The sequence below is a fragment of the Cherax quadricarinatus genome, chromosome 30 (assembly GCF_038502225.1).
Source record: "Cherax quadricarinatus isolate ZL_2023a chromosome 30, ASM3850222v1, whole genome shotgun sequence".
NCBI classification, from domain to species: domain Eukaryota; kingdom Metazoa; phylum Arthropoda; class Malacostraca; order Decapoda; family Parastacidae; genus Cherax; species Cherax quadricarinatus.
Window position 1 is genome coordinate 15,247,511 of NC_091321.1, and position 19,305 is coordinate 15,266,815.

At 42.8% G+C, this 19,305-nt stretch overlaps 1 protein-coding gene across 3 annotated transcripts in view; it reads left to right on the forward strand.

The window, feature by feature from the left end:
* Positions 1–10,932: 10,932 nt before the first annotated feature.
* LOC128692498 (lymphocyte-specific helicase-like) overlaps positions 10,933–19,305 on the forward strand; it is a 47,852-nt gene continuing 39,479 nt past the window's right edge. The window contains exons 1-2 of one of the 3 annotated variants that reach the window (XM_070089937.1): positions 10,933–10,996; positions 17,718–17,800. In XM_070089937.1, coding sequence (XP_069946038.1) covers positions 17,719–17,800 — 82 coding nt within the window. In that variant the 5' untranslated portion in view covers positions 10,933–10,996; position 17,718. Of the gene's footprint in view, positions 10,997–11,096; positions 11,174–17,717; positions 17,801–19,305 lie in introns of those variants that run through there. The other 2 variants (XM_070089935.1, XM_070089936.1) reach the window with 2 other exon arrangements.

The following is a 19,305-nucleotide window of genomic DNA, read 5'->3' on the forward strand; positions in this document are numbered from 1 at the left end:
TAGGTTTTAATTTATCTATTTGCCTAAGGACCATGTCACTTGTGACCCTAATAGTGCACAGTTTATTATCGTCCTGTTCTACATAATTTATCATTACTGGAATATCGCTGGTATCCTCCTGTGTAAAAACTGAGAGGAAGTATGTGTTAAAAATTCTACACATTTCCTTATCACTGTCAGTGAGCTGACCCGAGGAACTTTTGAGTGGGCCTATCTTGTCCCTGATCTTACTTCTGTATACCTGAAAGAATCCTTTTGGGTTAGTCTTCGATTCTCTTGCAACTTTAACCTCATAATCTCTTTTTGCTTTTCTAATTCCCTTTTTTATTTCTCTCTTTAACTGAATATATCGGTTTCTCAATTGCCCCTCTCCTCTTTTAATTTGCCTATATATGCCTCTCTTTTGACCAATCAGATATTTTAATCTATTGTTCATCCATTTAGGATCATTTTTGTTTGATCTGATTTCCCTATTTGGAACATAATTTGACTGAGCAGCTAGAACTATGCCCTGGAAAGCATCATATCGGCAACCATCACCACCTACCTGACCCTTAGTCAGGTCATTCCAGTTCAGCCCACCTAAGTAATTTTTCAGTCCTATGAAATCAGCCAAGCGAAAGTCAGGGACGGAGACTTGATTGCCATTATTAGGGGAATTCCATGATATATTAAAACTGAGTGATCTGTGATCACTTTCCCCAAGCTCATCATTAACCTCAAGATTATTAATTAGTGTTTCCCTACTGGCAAGAACCAAGTCAAGGAGGTTATTTCCCCTAGTTGGCTCTGTCACAAACTGTTTTAAAAAACAATCCTGGATCGTATCAAGAAAGTCACCTGACTCTAAATTTCCTGTCAAATTGCTCCAGTCAATCTGTCTATAGTTGAAATCTCCCATTAGCACAACATTTTCGTGTGTAGATGCCTTACGAATTTCGTCCCATAGAAGTTTACTGCACTCCCTATCAAGATTTGGGGCCCTGTAAATCACACCCAAAATTAGTTTTTCTCGGCCCTCGAGAAGCTGTAACCAAACAGATTCAGTGGCTGACGCTTCTAATTTAATATCTTGTCTAACACAACAATTTAAATTGTCTCTGACGTACATCGCTACTCCACCACCTTTCCTGTTGACCCTGTCAGTGTGGAATAATTTATAGCCTTGTATGTGACATTCAGAGGGCATCTCTCTATCTTTCAGATTGAGCCAGGTCTCTGTTATAGCAATAATATCTATGTTTCCTGCACTTGCAATTAATCTTAGCTCATCTATCTTATTTCTTACACTCCTGCTATTAGTATAGTAAACCTTAAGGGAGCTAGTCCCTTGCTGCCCTCTGCTGTCCCCCTTTGTTTGCTGACCTGATCTATTGTCTTTATTTATAACTTCATGCTGAATGTCTTTTATACATTTACTGTTTCCAACCCAAGTGTTGCAACCTGCTTGTTTCCCACACTCACCCATACCTCTATCTTCCATCAGTTTAAAATCATAGGCATTTCACCAATGGCCATCTCAATCGAGTCTGCAAGTGCTATCACCCCACCCCCAGAGAGATGTACCCCATCCCTTGCATACATATCATGTTTGCCATAAAAGTTGTTCCAGTTGTCAATGAATGGGATTGCAAGTTCCTTGCAGTATCTGTCTAGCCAGCAATTTACACCAATTGCCCTAGACAACCATTCATTTCCTACTCCCCTTCTAGGCAAGATGCTACATATGATTGGGATCCCTCCCTTAGACTTAATGAAATCTATAGCTGACCTGTACTTATCTAGCAGCTCTTCTCTCCTACCCTTCCCAATATCATTTCCACCAGCACTGAGACAGATAATGGGCTTGTTCCCATTACCTGACATGATATTATCCAGCCTGTTGACAATGTCCCCAACACCAGCTCCAGGGAAGCACACTCTATCTCTCATCTTCTTATTCCTATTACAAAAAGCACGGTCAATATATCTTACCTGAGAGTCACCAACCACAAGAATGCGCTTACCTCCATTAGCAGGGGCAGTAGTACCCTTACCTTCACTGGCCACTGAAGTACATTCATCCTGAAGAACAGAGAAGCGATTTCCTACCTTCAGATCTTCACTCTTAACTTTCCTTACTCTGATGCGCCTTCCATCACTGTGAACCACTCGCCACTTGTAGCAGGTGCTGGACTGCACCTCACTGCTGGTAGCCGTTGCTACCTCCCCAACTACAGCCCCCTCACAGCGAGAGACAGACTGCACCTCACTTGAAGCCTCATTCCCCACAACTCCAGCCACCTCACACTCTCTCCCAGACCCATTGAGGTGGACCTTCAGCCTCCTAATCTCCTCCTGGAGAAGCAAGACCTCCTCCTTCAACTCTCCAACCTCAATTTTTAAAACACTGCAGAAGCAAGCCATGCTTTGTAACCGTCCACACTAATCCCCAAAGCAGCTCAGGGTCTGTGACCTCACGTGACGACTGACCACTGGAGTTTACCTGGAGTTTACCTGGAGAGAGTTCCGGGGGTCAACGCCCCCGCGGCCCGGTCTGAGACCAGGCCTCCTGGTGGATCAGAGCCTGATCAACCAGGCTGTTGCTGCTGGCTGCACGCAAACCAACATACGAGCTACAGCCCGGCTGATCCGGAACTGACTTTAGGTGCTTGTCCAGTGCCAGCTTGAAGACTGCCAGGGGTCTGTTGGTAATCCCCCTTATGTGTGCTGGGAGGCAGTTGAACAGTCTCGGGCCCCTGACACTTATTGTATGGTCTCTTAACGTGCTAGTGACACCCCTGCTTTTCATTGGGGGGATGGTGCATCGTCTGCCAAGTCTTTTGCTTTCGTAATGAGTGATTTTCGTGTGCAAGTTCGGTACTAGTCCCTCTAGGATTTTCCAGGTGTATATAATCATGTATCTCTCCCTCCTGCGTTCCAGGGAATACAGGTTTAGGAACCTCAAGCGCTCCCAATAATTGAGGTGTTTTATCTCCATTATGCGCGCCGTGAAAGTTCTCTGTACATTTTCTAGGTCGGCAATTTCACCTGCCTTGAAAGGTGCTGTCAGTGTGCAGCAATATTCCAGCCTAGATAGAACAAGTGACCTGAAGAGTGTCATCATGGGCTTGGCCTCCCTAGTTTTGAAGGTTCTCATTATCCATCCTGTCATTTTTCTAGCAGATGCGATTGATACAATGTTATGGTCCTTGAAGGTGAGATCCTCCGACATGATCACTCCCAGGTCTTTGACGTTGGTGTTTCGCTCTATTTTGTGGCCAGAATTTGTTTTGTACTCTGATGACGATTTAATTTCCTCATGTTTACCATATCTGAGTAATTGAAATTTCTCATCGTTGAACTTCATATTGTTTTCTGCAGCCCACTGAAAGATTTGGTTGATGTCTGCCTGGAGCTTTGCAGTGTCTGCAATGGAAGACACTGTCATGCAGATTCGGGTGTCATCTGCAAAGGAAGACACGGTGCTGTGGCTGACATCCTTGTCTATGTCGGATATAAGGATGAGGAACAAGATGGGAGCGAGTACTGTGCCTTGTGGAACAGAGCTTTTCACCGTAGCTGCCTCGGACTTTACTCTGTTGACGACTACTCTCTGTGTTCTGTTAGTGAGGAAATTATAGATCCATCGACCGACTTTTCCTGTTATTCCTTTAGCACGCATTTTGTGCGCTATTACGCCATGGTCACACTTGTCGAAGGCTTTTGCAAAGTCTGTATATATTACATCTGCATTCTTTTTGTCTTCTAGTGCATTTAGGACCTTGTCGTAGTGGTCCAATAGTTGAGACAGACAGGAGCGACCTGTTCTAAACCCATGTTGCCCTGGGTTGTGTAACTGATGGGTTTCTAGATTGCTTCTTAGGACCCTTTCAAAGATTTTTATGATATGGGATGTTAGTGCTATTGGTCTGTAGTTCTTTGCTGTTGCTTTACTGCCCCCTTTGTGGAGTGGGGCTATGTCTGTTGTTTTTAGTAACTGTGGGACGACCCCCGTGTCCATGCTCCCTCTCCATAGGATGGAAAAGGCTCGTGATAGGGGCTTCTTGCAGTTCTTGATGAACACAGAGTTCCATGAGTCTGGCCCTGGGGCAGAGTGCATGGGCATGTCATTTATCGCCTGTTCGAAGTCATTTGGCGTCAGGATAACATCGGATAGGCTTGTGTTAATCAAATTTTGTGGCTCTCTCATAAAAAAATCATTTTGATCTTCGACTCTCAGTCTGGTTAGCGGCTTGCTAAAAACTGAGTCATATTGGGACTTGAGTAGCTCACTCATTTCCTTGCTGTCATCTGTGTAGGACCCATCTTGTTTAAGTAGGGGCCCAATACTGGACGTTGTTCTCGATTTTGATTTGGCATAGGAGAAGAAATACTTTGGGTTTCTTTCGATTTCATTTATGGCTTTTAGTTCTTCCCGCGATTCCTGACTCCTAAAGGATTCTTTTAGCTTAAGTTCGATGCTTGCTATTTCTCTGACCAGTGTCTCCCTGCGCATTTCAGATATATTGACCTCTTTTAGCCGCTCTGTTATTCTTTTCCGTCGCCTGTAAAGGGAGCGCCTGTCTCTTTCTATTTTACATCTACTCCTCCTTTTTCTTAGAGGAATAAGCCTTGTGCATACATCGAGTGCCACCGAGTTAATCTGTTCTAGGCATAAGTTTGGGTCTGTGTTGCTTAGTATATCTTCCCAGCTTATATCGGTTAGGACTTGGTTTACTTGGTCCCACTTTATGTTTTTGTTATTGAAGTTGAATTTGGTGAATGCTCCCTCGTGACTAGTCTCATTTTGTCGGTCTGGGGCTCCACGCATACATGTCTGAACCTCAATTATGTTGTGATCTGAGTATATTGTTTTTGATATTGTGACATTTCTTATCAGATCATCATTGTTAGTGAATATGAGGTCTAGTGTATTCTCCAGTCTAGTAGGCTCTATTATTTGCTGGTTTAAATTGAATTTTGTGCAGAGATTTAAAAGCTCGTGTGAGTGTGAGTTTTCATCAGAGCTGCCTCCTGGTGTTATTACTGCAACAATATTATTTGCTATATTCCTCCATTTTAGGTGCCTTAAGTTGAAATCCCCCAGGAGCAAGATGTTGGGTGCAGGAGCTGGAAGATTTTCCAGACAGTGGTCAATTTTTAACAGCTGTTCCTGGAATTGCTGGGAAGTTGCATCCGGAGGCTTGTAGACTACCACAATGACTAGGTTTTGGTTCTCGACCTTTACTGCTAAAACTTCCACTACGTCATTTGAGGCATTAAGCAGTTCTGTGCAAACAAGTGACTCTGCAATGTACAGGCCAACCCCCCCCTTTTGCCTGTTCACTCTGTCACATCTGTATAGGTTGTAACCTGGGATCCATATTTCATTGTCCAAGTGATCCTTTATGTGGGTCTCGGTGAAAGCCGCGAACATTGCCTTTGCCTCTGCAAGCAGTCCACGGATGAAAGGTATTTTGTTGTTTGTTGCTGGCTTTAGACCCTGTATATTTGCAAAGAAGAATGTTATCGGACTGGTGGTATTGTTGGTACTGGGGGGGGGATTTTTTTTCCGGCATTAGTATCTGTATCTGTTGGTTTGGAGTGGAGGCCATCGACTGTGGTTCCACTCCAGGAATGACTGGATTTGGTGTACGATTTCTGCCATTTCCTGCCAGTTTTTTTCCTTCCTGGCACTAAAAAACCTCTCCCTCTTGAGTGGCTGTGGCTACCCAGGTTTTCCCATGGCCTGGATGTTTTGTATCTTTTTGTCCCCTTTAGATGGTATGCCTGGCAATTTAAGTTATAGCACAGTCTTTCCTGTACTGAAGAGGTACACATTTCAGGGTGAAAAAGCTTACAGGAAGGGAGTTTGCATTTTCCTGTTGTCATATGGACATGACATTTTCTAGGGTGGTCATAGTTGCATGTCCCATCTGTTTTTCCAGATTTCCCATGCCAGCAGATACCAAGTGCATAGTATGTGCACAGGCTTGGTTTCCGTTTGCCTTGGGTTTCTGTGACTGTATTCCCTGTTGGTGCATGTTTCCCTGTCTTATTCCTATCCTCCCTAGCACCAACAATGGAGCTCCCACCAGTTGTTTTTGGTAATTTATCCTCACTATTGCTATTGGAGTCCTCTTGTTTGCTATTTCCTGCGGTATTTCTAGTTTGCAATATTGGTTTTATCTTATCTTTGACTACACTTGTTTCCCTACTATGGCTCCTGTCCTCTATGAGGTCATTTATATGTATTCCTTCCTGCGTATAATTCCCGACTACCTGGACAAAATCTCCAGCTTCACCATTACTGTCTCCCAGGACAGTATCTCCAGCTTCACCATTTCTGTCTCCCAGGACAGCACCTCCAGCTTCACCATTACTGTCTCCCAGGACAGCACTATCAGCCCCACATTTACTGACTACCAGGACATCACCTCCAGCCTTACAGTTTGTGACTACATGGCCAGTATCAAGGGCAGTACCATTCAGCCCAGACTTTTTATGTTCCCATCTGTTGTAGAAAGCTTCCAGGTTTTCTATGAAAGCAGCTTTGATGTTGTCCTCTTTTAATACCCTTGTGATTTTAGTCCACAGATTTTCCTCATTTGGGCATACCCAAAAACACTTCTCTGTTTTAATACTGCTTGTAGCTAGTTCTGGGATATCTGCACAAGGAGCGTGACACCAATTTCCACAAAAATGACAATTTATCCATGTGGAAGCCCGTTTGTTTGACTGACCACAGACTACACACAGCTTCATAATGATGTGAATGGTTGATTTACTGCAATTCTACTAGCAACCTCTTGAATATTATATTAATAACCTTAAATGAAGCTCTAGCTATTTGTATTTCTGTTTCTAACTCTTTTTGTATATTGGACAGCTTACCGTCACGTTCCTGATTTTTAATGTTTGTGTTTATAAGGGCGCCTACAAACCCATCCGTTTACAGTCTGCTTTATTGTCCAACGAAACTGTTTGAAACCAGTCCCGGGTTCGGACCAGTCAAGGGTTCGGACCAGTCAAGGGTTCGGACCAGTCAAGGGTTCGGACCAGTCGATCTGCTCTGATCAGTGGGTCACTTATTTAAAACATACTGGTCGGTGATTTGAGCTAACACATGAAGGATCTACTGGAAATTATCTACCCGAGTAATATGTGATTTGACTGATACAAAAGTATAACTTGCGTGTTGAAGAGCCGGTGATATCTGGCAGCTCCTACAATGACGTACAGTCGACCTCTTTGTTTATCAATCGCTGTATCTGGCTTTTCTATTTTTGTTTTTTCCGTCTCCACCACAATAAATGCTATATTATCACTATAGTTGACTGGTGCAAATTTTGGAGGAAGGACGCTTTTTCTGTAGTAATAATTGCTTCTCGTTGTGTATATTGCGACCGCTGGTAACTACAGGTTATATGAAATTCACAGTAACGTCTGGTATTTCAAGAAAAAGAAACTAATGAAAGTCACTCCACTCCACTAAGTACCATTATAATACTGGTTAGTTGCTACTACAACACTGTATTCTGCTATTCACTGGTATCACTAGATTATATGCGAGTACACTAGCAAGCCAGGAATTTAATGTAATTCCTATTTTTAAAACAGGGGACAAGTCGTTACCGTCAAATTATCGCCCAATAAGCCTGACCTCAATTGTAGGCAAATTACTAGAGTCAATTATAGCTGAGATTATAAGAAGCCATCTCGATAAGCATAGCTTGATTAATGATACTCAGCATGGATTCACAAGAGGCCGGTCTTGTCTAACTAATTTATTAACTTTCTTCAGTAAAGCTTTTGAGGCTGTTGACCACAATAAAGAATTTGATATTATTTACTTAGATTTTAGTAAGGCTTTTGATAGAGTTCCGCACCATAGACTGTTAAAGAAAGTGGCAGCTCATGGCATTGGGGGAAAAGTGCTCTCGTGGATCGAGTCATGGCTCACTGACAGGAAGCAGAGAGTGTCCATAAATGGGGTTAAGTCCGAGTGGGGATCTGTAACAAGTGGCGTTCCACAGGGATCAGTCTTGGGCCCGTTGTTGTTTATAATATATATCAATGATCTTGATGAGGGAATTACTAGTGATATGAGCAAATTCGCCGATGACACAAGCTTTTCAAGTGAGAAGGGTTGGATCTGAGAGGGACATGACCTCTCAGTTGCCTCTCACTACTACTACTACTACTACTACTACTACTACTACCCTGCACCTCTCCTTCCGACAGTATTTAAGCCTCCGCACTGTCGCTTGATCTTCAGATAGTTCCTGACTATGGAACTGAACTTCTCCAGGCCGAGGGACTGACAACCTCAAATTCTACGACTTTAAGGGTGATGGACTGATTACATCGGCTTCACATCTCTACTGCTCCTGCCTACTTTCTGTATTCGACTGAAGAAGCCTACTGTGTAGGCGAAACGTTTCGGAATAAAGATGTCTAACTGTTGCATATGTGTCTTACCTAACAACATAGGTAGGATAATTGATTCAAACGTAGATGTTATGGAACTTCAGGAGGATTTAAACAAACTCCATTCTTGGTCAGAAAAGTGGCAGATGCAGTTCAATGTAGATAAATGCAAGGTTCTGAAGCTTGGGAGTGCCCATAATCCTAGTACTTATAAGTTAAATGATGTAGAACTTAGCCATACAGATTGCGAAAAGGACTTGGGGGTTATGGTGAGCAGCAACCTTAAACCAAGACAGCAATGCCTAAGCGTACGTAATAAGGCAAATAGATTACTGGGATTTATATCAAGAAGTGTAAGCAACAGAAGTCCAGAGGTCATACTGCAGCTTTATACATCATTAGTAAGGCCTCACCTAGATTATGCAGCTCAGTTCTGGTCTCCGTATTACAAAATGGACATAAATTCGTTAGAAAATATTCAGCGTAGGATGACTAAATTAATACATAGCATTAGAAATCTTCCTTATGAAGAAAGATTGAAGACTCTTAAGTTACATTCACTTGTTAGACGAAGAATGAGGGGAGACCTGATCGAAGTGTATAAGTGGAAGATAGGTATTAATAAAGGGGATATTAATAAGGTCTTGAGGATGTCTCTCCAAGAGAGAACCCGCAGTAATGGATTTAAATTAGATAAGTTTAGATTTAGAAAGGACATAGGAAAGTATTGGTTTGGAAATAGGGTAGTTGATGAGTGGAACAGTCTACCTAGTTGGGTTATTGAGGCTGGGACTTTGGGTAGTTTCAAATCTAGGTTGGATAAGTACATGAGTGGGAGGGGTTGGATTTGAGTGGGACTTTCACATCAGAGCTTATTTCTTGGGTGGCATTGAAAATTGGGCAAATGTTTTGTTAGTGGGATGAATTGTAAAGGACCTGCCTAGTATGGGCCAGCAGGCCTCCTGCAGTGTTCCTCCTTTCTTATGTTCTTATGTTCTTATTATTAAAAACAGCTGACCTGTGGTAAGTTTCTGGCGACTTCTGGCACCTGCCTCTATAGGCTTATCACTTCATTTACAAATTCACCTGTTTTCAAATGACACTTTAGCCTTTATCATCAATATACTAGGGAGCCACTGTAGTATACACTATACACTATGTATACTCAATGCTTTCAGGGAGACTTTCTTTCCTCTGACACAAAGTTCAATTATTATTATTTTTTCACACGGGAAACAGGCCTATGATTCCCCTCTGGCAGTAAACTCTGCTAGGTAATGCACACTAATTCTCCTTTTTTGACTCAGTATATAATGTTTTCCGCCCAAGATTGGTTCCAGGCGCTAGAGGGATGTATCGTATAGGATTGATGACACAAATTAAAGTTCTAGCACGTAAGAGCGACCGTGAAAACACCAGAAAACCGGGAGCACAACGAGGCACGCTGACAGTGAAGTAGGTGAAACAGCAAGAAAAGCTGACGACTGACGACTGATGCTGCATAAGTGTCTCAATCTTCAACTTGTCGGTTTTTCAAACCATTCATCACAATTGTCAGACACTGCAGCATCATGGGATCTTGTTACAAAGAATTCTTCAACACTTGTTCAACCTTTGGACGAAGACCTACTTCGACTAGTGGATGGTACCACTATGACCCAGCCTCCGCCTGCTTCACCTCACCTCACTACAGTATATAAGCCACGTCTACGGCCCTATGCTGTACATTCTACAAGATTGATGGACTGAACACATCGACTCTAGGCTGAGGGACTGATTACCTCATACTCCTCCTCTCCTTACGCCTTCCTCACATTCATCACACTTCCTCTTTGTATTGGACTGATGAAGCCACTGTGTGGCGAAACGTTTCCTGAATAAAGATTCCCATATGCTGCATAAGTGTCTCAATCTTCAACTTGTCGGTTTTTCAAACCATTCATCACAAGATCTGGAATTCATTGCCTGAACATACAAAAGGGGTCCTGCTGCCTGCACACAATTCAAGGCTGTTTAGAAATCACCTCATCTCCCAGTATTAACCACACGAACACTACATATTATCGCCACCAACAACTCATAAATTCCTAAATATTTTAAGATTATTTTAAAGTTAAAATGGTTTCAATCTCATTATGTAAAATGCGCCAAAATATAATACTGTAACCTGTTAATCAATTCATCTCAATTATAAATTTGATTACTGCTAAACCACTAACTACCTCTGTTGAAATATAAAAAAATGATGTTTAATTCTAACCAACTATGATACATATATGCCTAGCATTAAGTAGTCTGTTAAGCATTGGGTTTAGTCTGCCCGAAATGTCCCAGCATGATAGTGACTTTCTTTGTATTTAGCCAGTCAAAATTGTAATTACATATTGTAAACTATGCAAAGAAATAAAATCCTTAATGCGTAATACATAGCAGCAAATGATAACCCAAAAAAAGTCAGACAAAATGACTTATTTCCATTGGGGTCCTTTATATTTAGGCAGCACAATTTTTCCGAAACTCCCGGGACACAGAACCCAATGGAAATACATTACTTTATCTGACCTTTTTTGAGGGATTATCCAAGGTAATTTACACACATATATGATAATTTGTGTAATTGTGTTTGTGTGTACTTGTATATAAACTTACGCTTTGGTGGCTTTTAACAAACCCAACAAAAAAAGGAAAAAAAAAGACTAAGAAAGGCGGGAAGGTGCGGTGCAGCGGTGGTGCCCCGGGACTCTCTGCTCACTAAAATTATGTATTTCCCAGTGTTTTTGAAGTGAAATGTTCATTTGTGATTCATTATAGTGTAGAGGAAAAGGCATGGAAGTGAATAAATAATCTAGACTGGCTCTTTCACAGATAAAAGAAGTTACTGAAAGATGATACATTTAGAGGAAGGTTGAGTCTGGGCATGAATGTAAGAAAACAAACCAAGTTGAAGCCAGAGCAATTATAAATGTGGAAAATGACATAGTCAAGTAATTAATTACCGGGTCAACCATGCTTATCAGGTGCTTGCCTGGTCAACCATGCTTATCAGGTGCTTGCCTGGTCAACCAGGCTTATCAGGTGCTTGCCTGGTCAACCAGGCTTATCAGGTGCTTGCCTGGTCAACCAGGCTTGTCTGGTGTTTGCCTGGTCAACCAGGCTTATTTGGTGCTTGCCTGGTCAACCAGGCTTGTCTGGTGCTTGCCTGGTCAACCAGGCTTCTCTGGTGCTTGCCTGGTCAACCAGGCTTATCAGGTGCTTGCCTGGTCAGCCAAGCTTGTCTGGTGCTTGCCTGGTCAACCAGGCTTGTCTGGTGCTTGCCTGGTCAACCAGGCTTGTCTGGTGTTTGCCTGGTCAACCAGGCTTGTCTGGTGTTTGCCTGGTCAACCATGCTTGTCTGGTGCTTGCCTGGTCAACCAGGCTTGTCTGGTGCTTGCCTGGTCAACCAGGCTTCTCTGGTGCTTGCCTGGTGAACCAGGCTTGTCTGGTGTTTGCCTGGTCAACCAGGCTTGTCTGGTGCTTGCCTGGTCAACCAGGCTTGTCTGGTGCTTGCCTGGTCAACCAGGCTTGTCTGGTGTTTGCCTGGTCAACCAGGCTTATCAGGTGTTTGCCTGGTCAACCATGCTCATCAGGTGCTTGCCTGGTCAACCAGGCTTATCATGTGCTTGCCTGGTCAACCAGGCTTATCATGTGCTTGCCTGGTCAACCAGGCTTATCAGGTGCTTGCCTGGTCAACCATGCTTGTCTGGTGCTTGCCTGGTCAACTAGGCTTGTCTGGTGCTTGCCTGGTCAACCAGGCTTGTCTGGTGCTTGCCTGGTCAACCATGCTTGTCTGGTGCTTGCCTGGTCAACCAGGCTTGTCTGGTGCTTGCCTGGTCAACTAGGCTTGTCTGGTGCTTGCCTGGTCAACCAGGCTTGTCTGGTGCTTGCCTGGTCAACCAGGCTTGTCTGGTGCTTGCCTGGTCAACTAGGCTTGTCTGGTGCTTGCCTGGTCAACCAGGCTTGTCTGGTGCTTGCCTGGTCAACTAGGCTTGTCTGGTGCTTGCCTGGTCAACCAGGCTTGTCTGGTGCTTGCCTGGTCAACCATGCTTGTCTGGTGCTTGCCTGGTCAACCAGGCTTGTCTGGTGCTTGCCTGGTCAACCATGCTTATCTGGTGCTTGCCTGGTCAACCAGGCTTGTCTGGTGCTTGCCTGGTCAACTAGGCTTGTCTGGTGCTTGCCTGGTCAACCAGGCTTGTCTGGTGCTTGCCTGGTCAACCAGGCTTGTTTGGTGCTTGCCTGGTCAACCAGGCTTGTCTGGTGCTTGCCTGGTCAACCAGGCTTGTCTGGTGCTTGCCTGGTCAACCAGGCTCATCTGGTGCTTGCCTGGTCAACCAGGCTTATCAGGTGCTTGCCTGGTCAACCATGCTTATTTGATGCTTGCCTGGTCAACCATGCTTATCAGGTGCTTGCCTGGTCAACCAGGCTTGTCTGGTTCTTGCTGGGTAAAACAGGCTCATCTGGTGCTTGCCTGGTCAACCATGCTTATTTGATGCTTGCCTGGTCAACCATGCTTATCAGGTGCTTGCCTGGTCATCCAGGTTTGTCTGGTGCTTGCCGGGTAAAACAGGCTCATCTGGTGCTTGCCTGGTCAACCATGCTTATCAGGTGCTTGCCTGGTCAACCAGGCTTGTCTGGTGCTTGCCTGGTCAACCAGGCTTATCAGGTGCTTGCCTGGTCAACCAGGCTTATTTTGTGCTTGCCTGGTCAACCATCCTTATCAGGTGCTTGCCTTGTCAACCAGGCTTGTCTGGTGCTTGCCTGGTCAACCAGGCTTATTTGGTGCTTGCCTGGTCAACCATGCTTATCAGGTGCTTGCCTGGTCAACCAGGCTTATCAGGTGCTTGCCTGGTCAACCAGGCTTGTCTGGTGCTTGCCTGGTCAACCAGGCTTATTTAGTGCTTGCCTGGTCAACCATGCTTATCAGGTGCTTGCCTGATCAACCAGGCTTGTCTGGCGCTTGCCTGGTGAACCAGGCTTGTCTGGTGTTTGCCTGGTCAACCAGGCTTGTCTGGTGTTTGCCTGGTCAACCAGACTTATTTGGTGCTTGTCTGGTCAACCAGGCTGTTGCTGTTAGTGACCCACTAGCTGACATATCCATCGCAGCCTGGTTTATCCGGCACTTTAAAGAGGTTTGTGTTGAATTTCCTCTTTAAGAATTCTACGTTCGTTTCAGCAGTTTTTCTTATGTCTATAAGTAAGATGTTCAGTAGTCTGGGACCATGGTGTTGACACAACTTATTGTGCCCATGGTATTCTTGCCTTTCATTGGCTTTACAGCCTCTCCTCACTTAACGATGGAGTTCCGTTCCTGAGACCACATTGTTAAACAAATTGATCGCTAAATGAGGAACATTCTCTAATGGTAGTGAGTTTGCGTCAAACATCTTTGATATTGTTTTAATTTTTGCCTTTGCACCATTTATAACATTTCTGGTGTATTTTTAAATGTTTATACAGTAGTGTACTGTATATTGAAATAACCAGAATAGAGGAAATCATCTCTAATACACATTATTAAGGTCAGAGAGCCCGTCGTAAGTCCGAGGTGTTGGTGAATGAGTACGTCACTAAGTGAGGAGAGGCTGAATTGATTTTACATTTTCCCCTATGTCTCTCCTGTATGTTGTTATGGCAGTGTGCAGATTTAGAACTAGGTCTCGAATAACTTCTAAATACAATATATGTGTATTATCACGAAGCAATCACATTGAGACCAGGACTGGCTTTATAAAAGATCTGAATGGCTATAAGTGTACAAATCTAAAATGGTTGGATGGAGTTGTAGGGAACATTGAGGAAGGATTGGAGGATGGTGGTGAAGGAGGTTTTAAGAGGCAGGCATGTGTGAGCTCATTTGATCATGTTCCCTTGATGCTGGTGAATGGCTCTTGATCTAAGGAATTTAAACTAACCTCCCCTTCCTTCAATCAGACTTGATTGCCTCTGTTTTCCTAGTCACTGTATGACCCCTGTGGGTTTAGCACATCCCATGATTATAATAAGAATTTGATCATATTAGAGGTGAATTGTTTTTGGGACTTGCTGTGCTGTTGAAGTGAGCACTGTAACATGTTTATGAGGATTTGGGGAAACCAGTTTGCCTGAGGTGGGACTGTTGTAATTTGGTAAATGATAATTGATCACAAAATTTGTTCCTTTCTGAAAAGACGGCTTGGGAGTACCTGGAGTTCAAGGCATTCGTTTCTTTAGTTGTTTACAAGCAAATTAAGAATATTTTTATGTTTTGGGCTCTGTACAGTGGTACCTTGGGATACGAATTTAATTTGTTCAAGAAGGCTGTTCGAGTGCCGATACCGAACAAATTTGTTCCCATGAGTTTGTGGTTACAGGAAAGTGGGTGCGGGAGGGAAGAGGAGCGATTGGTGGAATGATGATGTAAAGAGAGTAGTAAGGGAGAAAAAGTTAGCATATGAGAAGTTTTTACAAAGTAGAAGTGATGCAAGGAGGGAAGAGTATATGGAGAAAAAGAGAGAGGTTAAGAGAGTGGTGAAGCAATGTAAAAAGAGAGCAAATGAGAGAGTGGGTGAGATGTTATCAACAAATTTTATTGAAAAATAAGAAAAAGTTTTGGAGTGAGATTAACAAGTTAAGAAAGCCTAGAGAACAAATGGATTTGTCAGTTAAAAATAGGAGAGGAGAGTTATTAAATGGAGAGTTAGAGGTATTGGGAAGATGGAGGGAATATTTTGAGGAATTGTTAAATGTTGATGAAGATAGGGAAGCTGTGATTTCGTGTATAGGACAAGGAGGAATAACATCTTGTAGGAGTGAGGAAGAGCCAGTTGTGAGTGTGGGGGAAGTTCGTGAGGCAGTAGGTAAAATGAAAGGGGGTAAGGCAGCCGGGATTGATGGGATAAAGATAGAAATGTTAAAAGCAGGTGGGGATATAGTTTTGGAGTGGTTGGTGCAATTATTTAATAAATGTATGGAAGAGGGTAAGGTACCTAGGGATTGGCAGAGAGCATACATAGTTCCTTTGTATAAGGGAATGGGGATAAAAGAGAGTGCAAAAAAAAGGAGGGGTGTTAATGTTGCAGTTTAAAAACTGTAGTGTAAAGCACCCTTCTGGCAAGACAGTGATGGAGTGAATGATGGTGAAAGTTTTTCTTTTTCGGGCCACCCTGCCTTGGTGGGAATCGGCCAGTGTGATAATAAATAATAAAAAAATAAAAGTCTGCTGAGTATACCTGGTAAAGTGTATGGTAGAGTTATTATTGAAAGAATTAAGAGTAAGATGGAGAATAGGATAGCAGATGAACAAGGAGGCTTTAGGAAAGGTAGGGGGTGTGTGGACCAGGTGTTTACAGTGAAACATATAAGTGAACAGTATTTAGATAAGGTCTTTGTGGCATTTATGGATTTGGAAAAGGTGTATGACAGGGTGGATAGGGGGGCAATGTGGCAGATGTTGCAAGTGTATGGTGTAGGAGGTAGGTTACTGAAAGCAGTGAAGAGTTTTTACGAGGAAAGTGAGGCTCAAGTTAGAGTATGTAGGAAAGAGGGAAATTATTCCCCAGTAAAAATAGGCCTTAGACAAGGATGTGTGATGTCACTGTGGTTGTTTAATATATTTATAGATGGGGTTGTAAGAGAAGTAAATGCGAGAGTCTTGGCAAGAGGCGTGGAGTTAAAAGATAAAGAATCACACATAAAGTGGGAGTTGTCACAGCTGTTCTTTGCTGATGACACTGTGCTCTTGGGAGATTCTGAAGAGAAGTTGCAGAGATTAGTGGATGAATTTGGTAGGGTATGTAAAAGAAAATTAAAAGTGAATACAGGAAAGAATAAGGTTATGAGGATAACAAAAAGATTAGGTGATGAAAGATTGGATATCAGATTGGAGGGAGAGAGTATGGAGGAGGTGAATGTATTCAGATATTTGGGAGTGGACGTGTCAGTGGATGGGTCTATGAAAGATGAGGTGAATCATAGAATTGATGAGGGGAAAAGGGTGAGCGGTGCACTTAGGAGTCTGCTGGAGACAAAGAACTTTGTCCTTGGAGGCAAAGAGGGGAATGTATGAGAGTAGAGTTTTACCAACGCTCTTATATGGGTGTGAAGCATGGGTGATGAATGTTGCAGCGAGGAGAAGGCTGGAGGCAGTGGAGATGTCATGTCTGAGGGCAGTGTGTGGTGTGAATATAATGCAGAGAATTCGTAGTTTGGAAGTTAGGAGGAGGTGCGGGATTACCAAAACTGTTGTCCAGAGGGCTGAGGAAGGGTTGTTGAGGTGGTTCAGACATGTAGAGAGAATGGAGCGAAACAGAATGACTTCAAGAGTGTATCAGTCTGTAGTGGAAGGAAGGCATGGTAGGGGTCGGCTTAGGAAAGGTTAGAGAGAGGGGGTAAAGGAGGTTTTGTGTGCGAGGGGCTTGGACTTCCAGCAGGTATGCGTGAGCGTGTTTGATAGGAGTGAATGGAGAAAAATGGCTTTTAATACTTGACGTGCTGTTGGAGTGTGAGCAGAGTAACATTTATGAAGGGGTTCAGGAAAACCGGCAGGCCGGACTTGAGTCCTGGAGATGGGAAGTACAGTGCCTGCACTCTGAAGGAGGGGTGTTAATGTTGCAGTTTAAAAACTGTAGTGTAAAGCACCCTTCTGGCAAGACAGTGATGGAGTGAATGATGGTGAAAGTTTTTCTTTTTCGGGCCACCCTGCCTTGGTGGGAATCGGCCAGTGTGATATAAAAAAAAAAAAAAGGAATAATGTAAATTAGACCCCTAAAAATACACTTACTAAAGCACTTATATAAATACGCTTACATAATTGTTCGAGTTTTGAGCTGTTCATATCCCGAGGTACCACTGTACTACAAAATAAAGATTTAGATCCCTGAACTTACTTTCTCTTGAAAGACTTAAAATGAGGGAAGGTATGACTGAAGTATGCAAGTGAAAGATAGGCATAGAGACATAAATAGGGTACTGTGGATATCTAACCAATAATGGTTGCAAGTTAGATAACTTTGGCTTTGAAAGGATAGAGAAAAATACCAGTTAAGTAATAGTTGTAGATGAGTGGAATAAACTACCAAGTAGAGTCATCGAAGTTAACAGCTTGGGTAGCTATGAAAATAGGTTGGATGGACAAATATGAGTGAGAAGGGTTGGGTCTGAGAAGAACCCACCTAGCATAGGTCAGTAGGCCTGCTGTAGTTCTCCGTTCCTATTCTTATAGGACACTTACAAACAGAATAGCTTTGAGATTTGTTTTGCTATAATACACTGCCTTTTTTTTTATACAACAGGATGGTATCATCAAATAAATTGAAAGAAGATACAGCTTCTCTAGCTGAATCCAGTGAATCAAGGATGTCTGTCGAGGACTCGGGTGAGTACAGTACACGAATTACAGTAAACTTTCAATGTTACGGACTAATAGGGGGTGTTCATAAATTAAGTTAAAAGTCCAATTTATTCAGTAGATTTTGCCCATAATTTTAAAAGTCTGTTATAGTATAAGGGTCCATTATATTGAGGGTTTACTGCAGTCAGTGTTAAAAGAGTATTTCTAGACTATTTCATAGTGAAAGTTGATATGTTAGTTAATATCTGTGTGATTACTGTATCCACAGTATATGTAGTAACATGGACATATCAATGCTTGTGGTACCTCTTAGCATTCTTGGCTCACATTGAGAGGATGTGGGTGTCCAACCCCTTGAGGTGAGACATATGGACAAGTCTTCTAGTACCTACTGTCTCTGTTGCCTGGTAGTGACTAGATACTTAGTGTGTGCTTTATTGGTGTGTTCCACACCTTGGGGAGGAACTTAGTAAGATCCCAGTGGAAATAAGCCACATTGACCCCACAGATGTAAACAACTACAGGCCAATTTCAAACTTACCATTGCTATCCAAAATCTTTGAGAAACTTATGTACAAGAGATTATATTCCTTTATAACAGTGAAAAGCATCCTCAACCCCTGCCATTTTGGCTTCAGAAAAAGCAAAAGCACAAACGACGCAATTGTAAAAATGCTGGACCTGCTTTACACTGCACTGGAAAAAAAATAAATTATCATTAGGACTCTTTATCGACCTAAGGAAAGCATTTGATACAGTAGACCACAGCATCCTACTCCACAAACTTGAGCATTATGGCATAAGAGGCCACGTACTTACATATTTCAAATCCTACCTAACTAATAGGCAGCAATACCTCTCTATTAAGGACACAACCTCATCAGTAAGACCACTGGATACTGGAGTACCACAGGAAAGTGCCCTTGGTCCCCTGCTCTTCCTCTTATACATCAATGATCTACCTAATGTTTCACAGCACCTTTAGCCTATTCTCTTTGCCGACAATACGACTTATGTCATCTCCCACCCTAATCTTGCCTCACTTAACACTATTGTTAATGAAGAATTAGTAAAAATATCGACTTGGATGACTGCTAATAAACTTACACTTAATACTGACAAAACCTTCTACATTCTGTTTGGGAACAGAACAGGTGCTGCCCAGCTGAACATAACAATTGACAACATTCCTATTGCTAGACATAATGAGGGCAAATTCCTGGGCCTGCACCATGACAGCAACCTGAAATTCAGCATCCATATCCAACAAATAACAAAAAAAATATAGAAAACAGTTGGGATCCTCTCTAAGATATGTTACTACGTACCACAGTCAGCCTTACTCACACTATACTATTCAATCATCTATCCCTACCTCACCTATGCTATTTGTGCATGGGGATCAACAGCAGCAACTCGCCTAAAGCCAATAATTACCCAACAGAAAGCTGCAATAAGAATTATCATGCTATTCAATGCAAGACAGCACACACCCCCACTCTTCAAAGACCTAAACCTACTCACTGTAC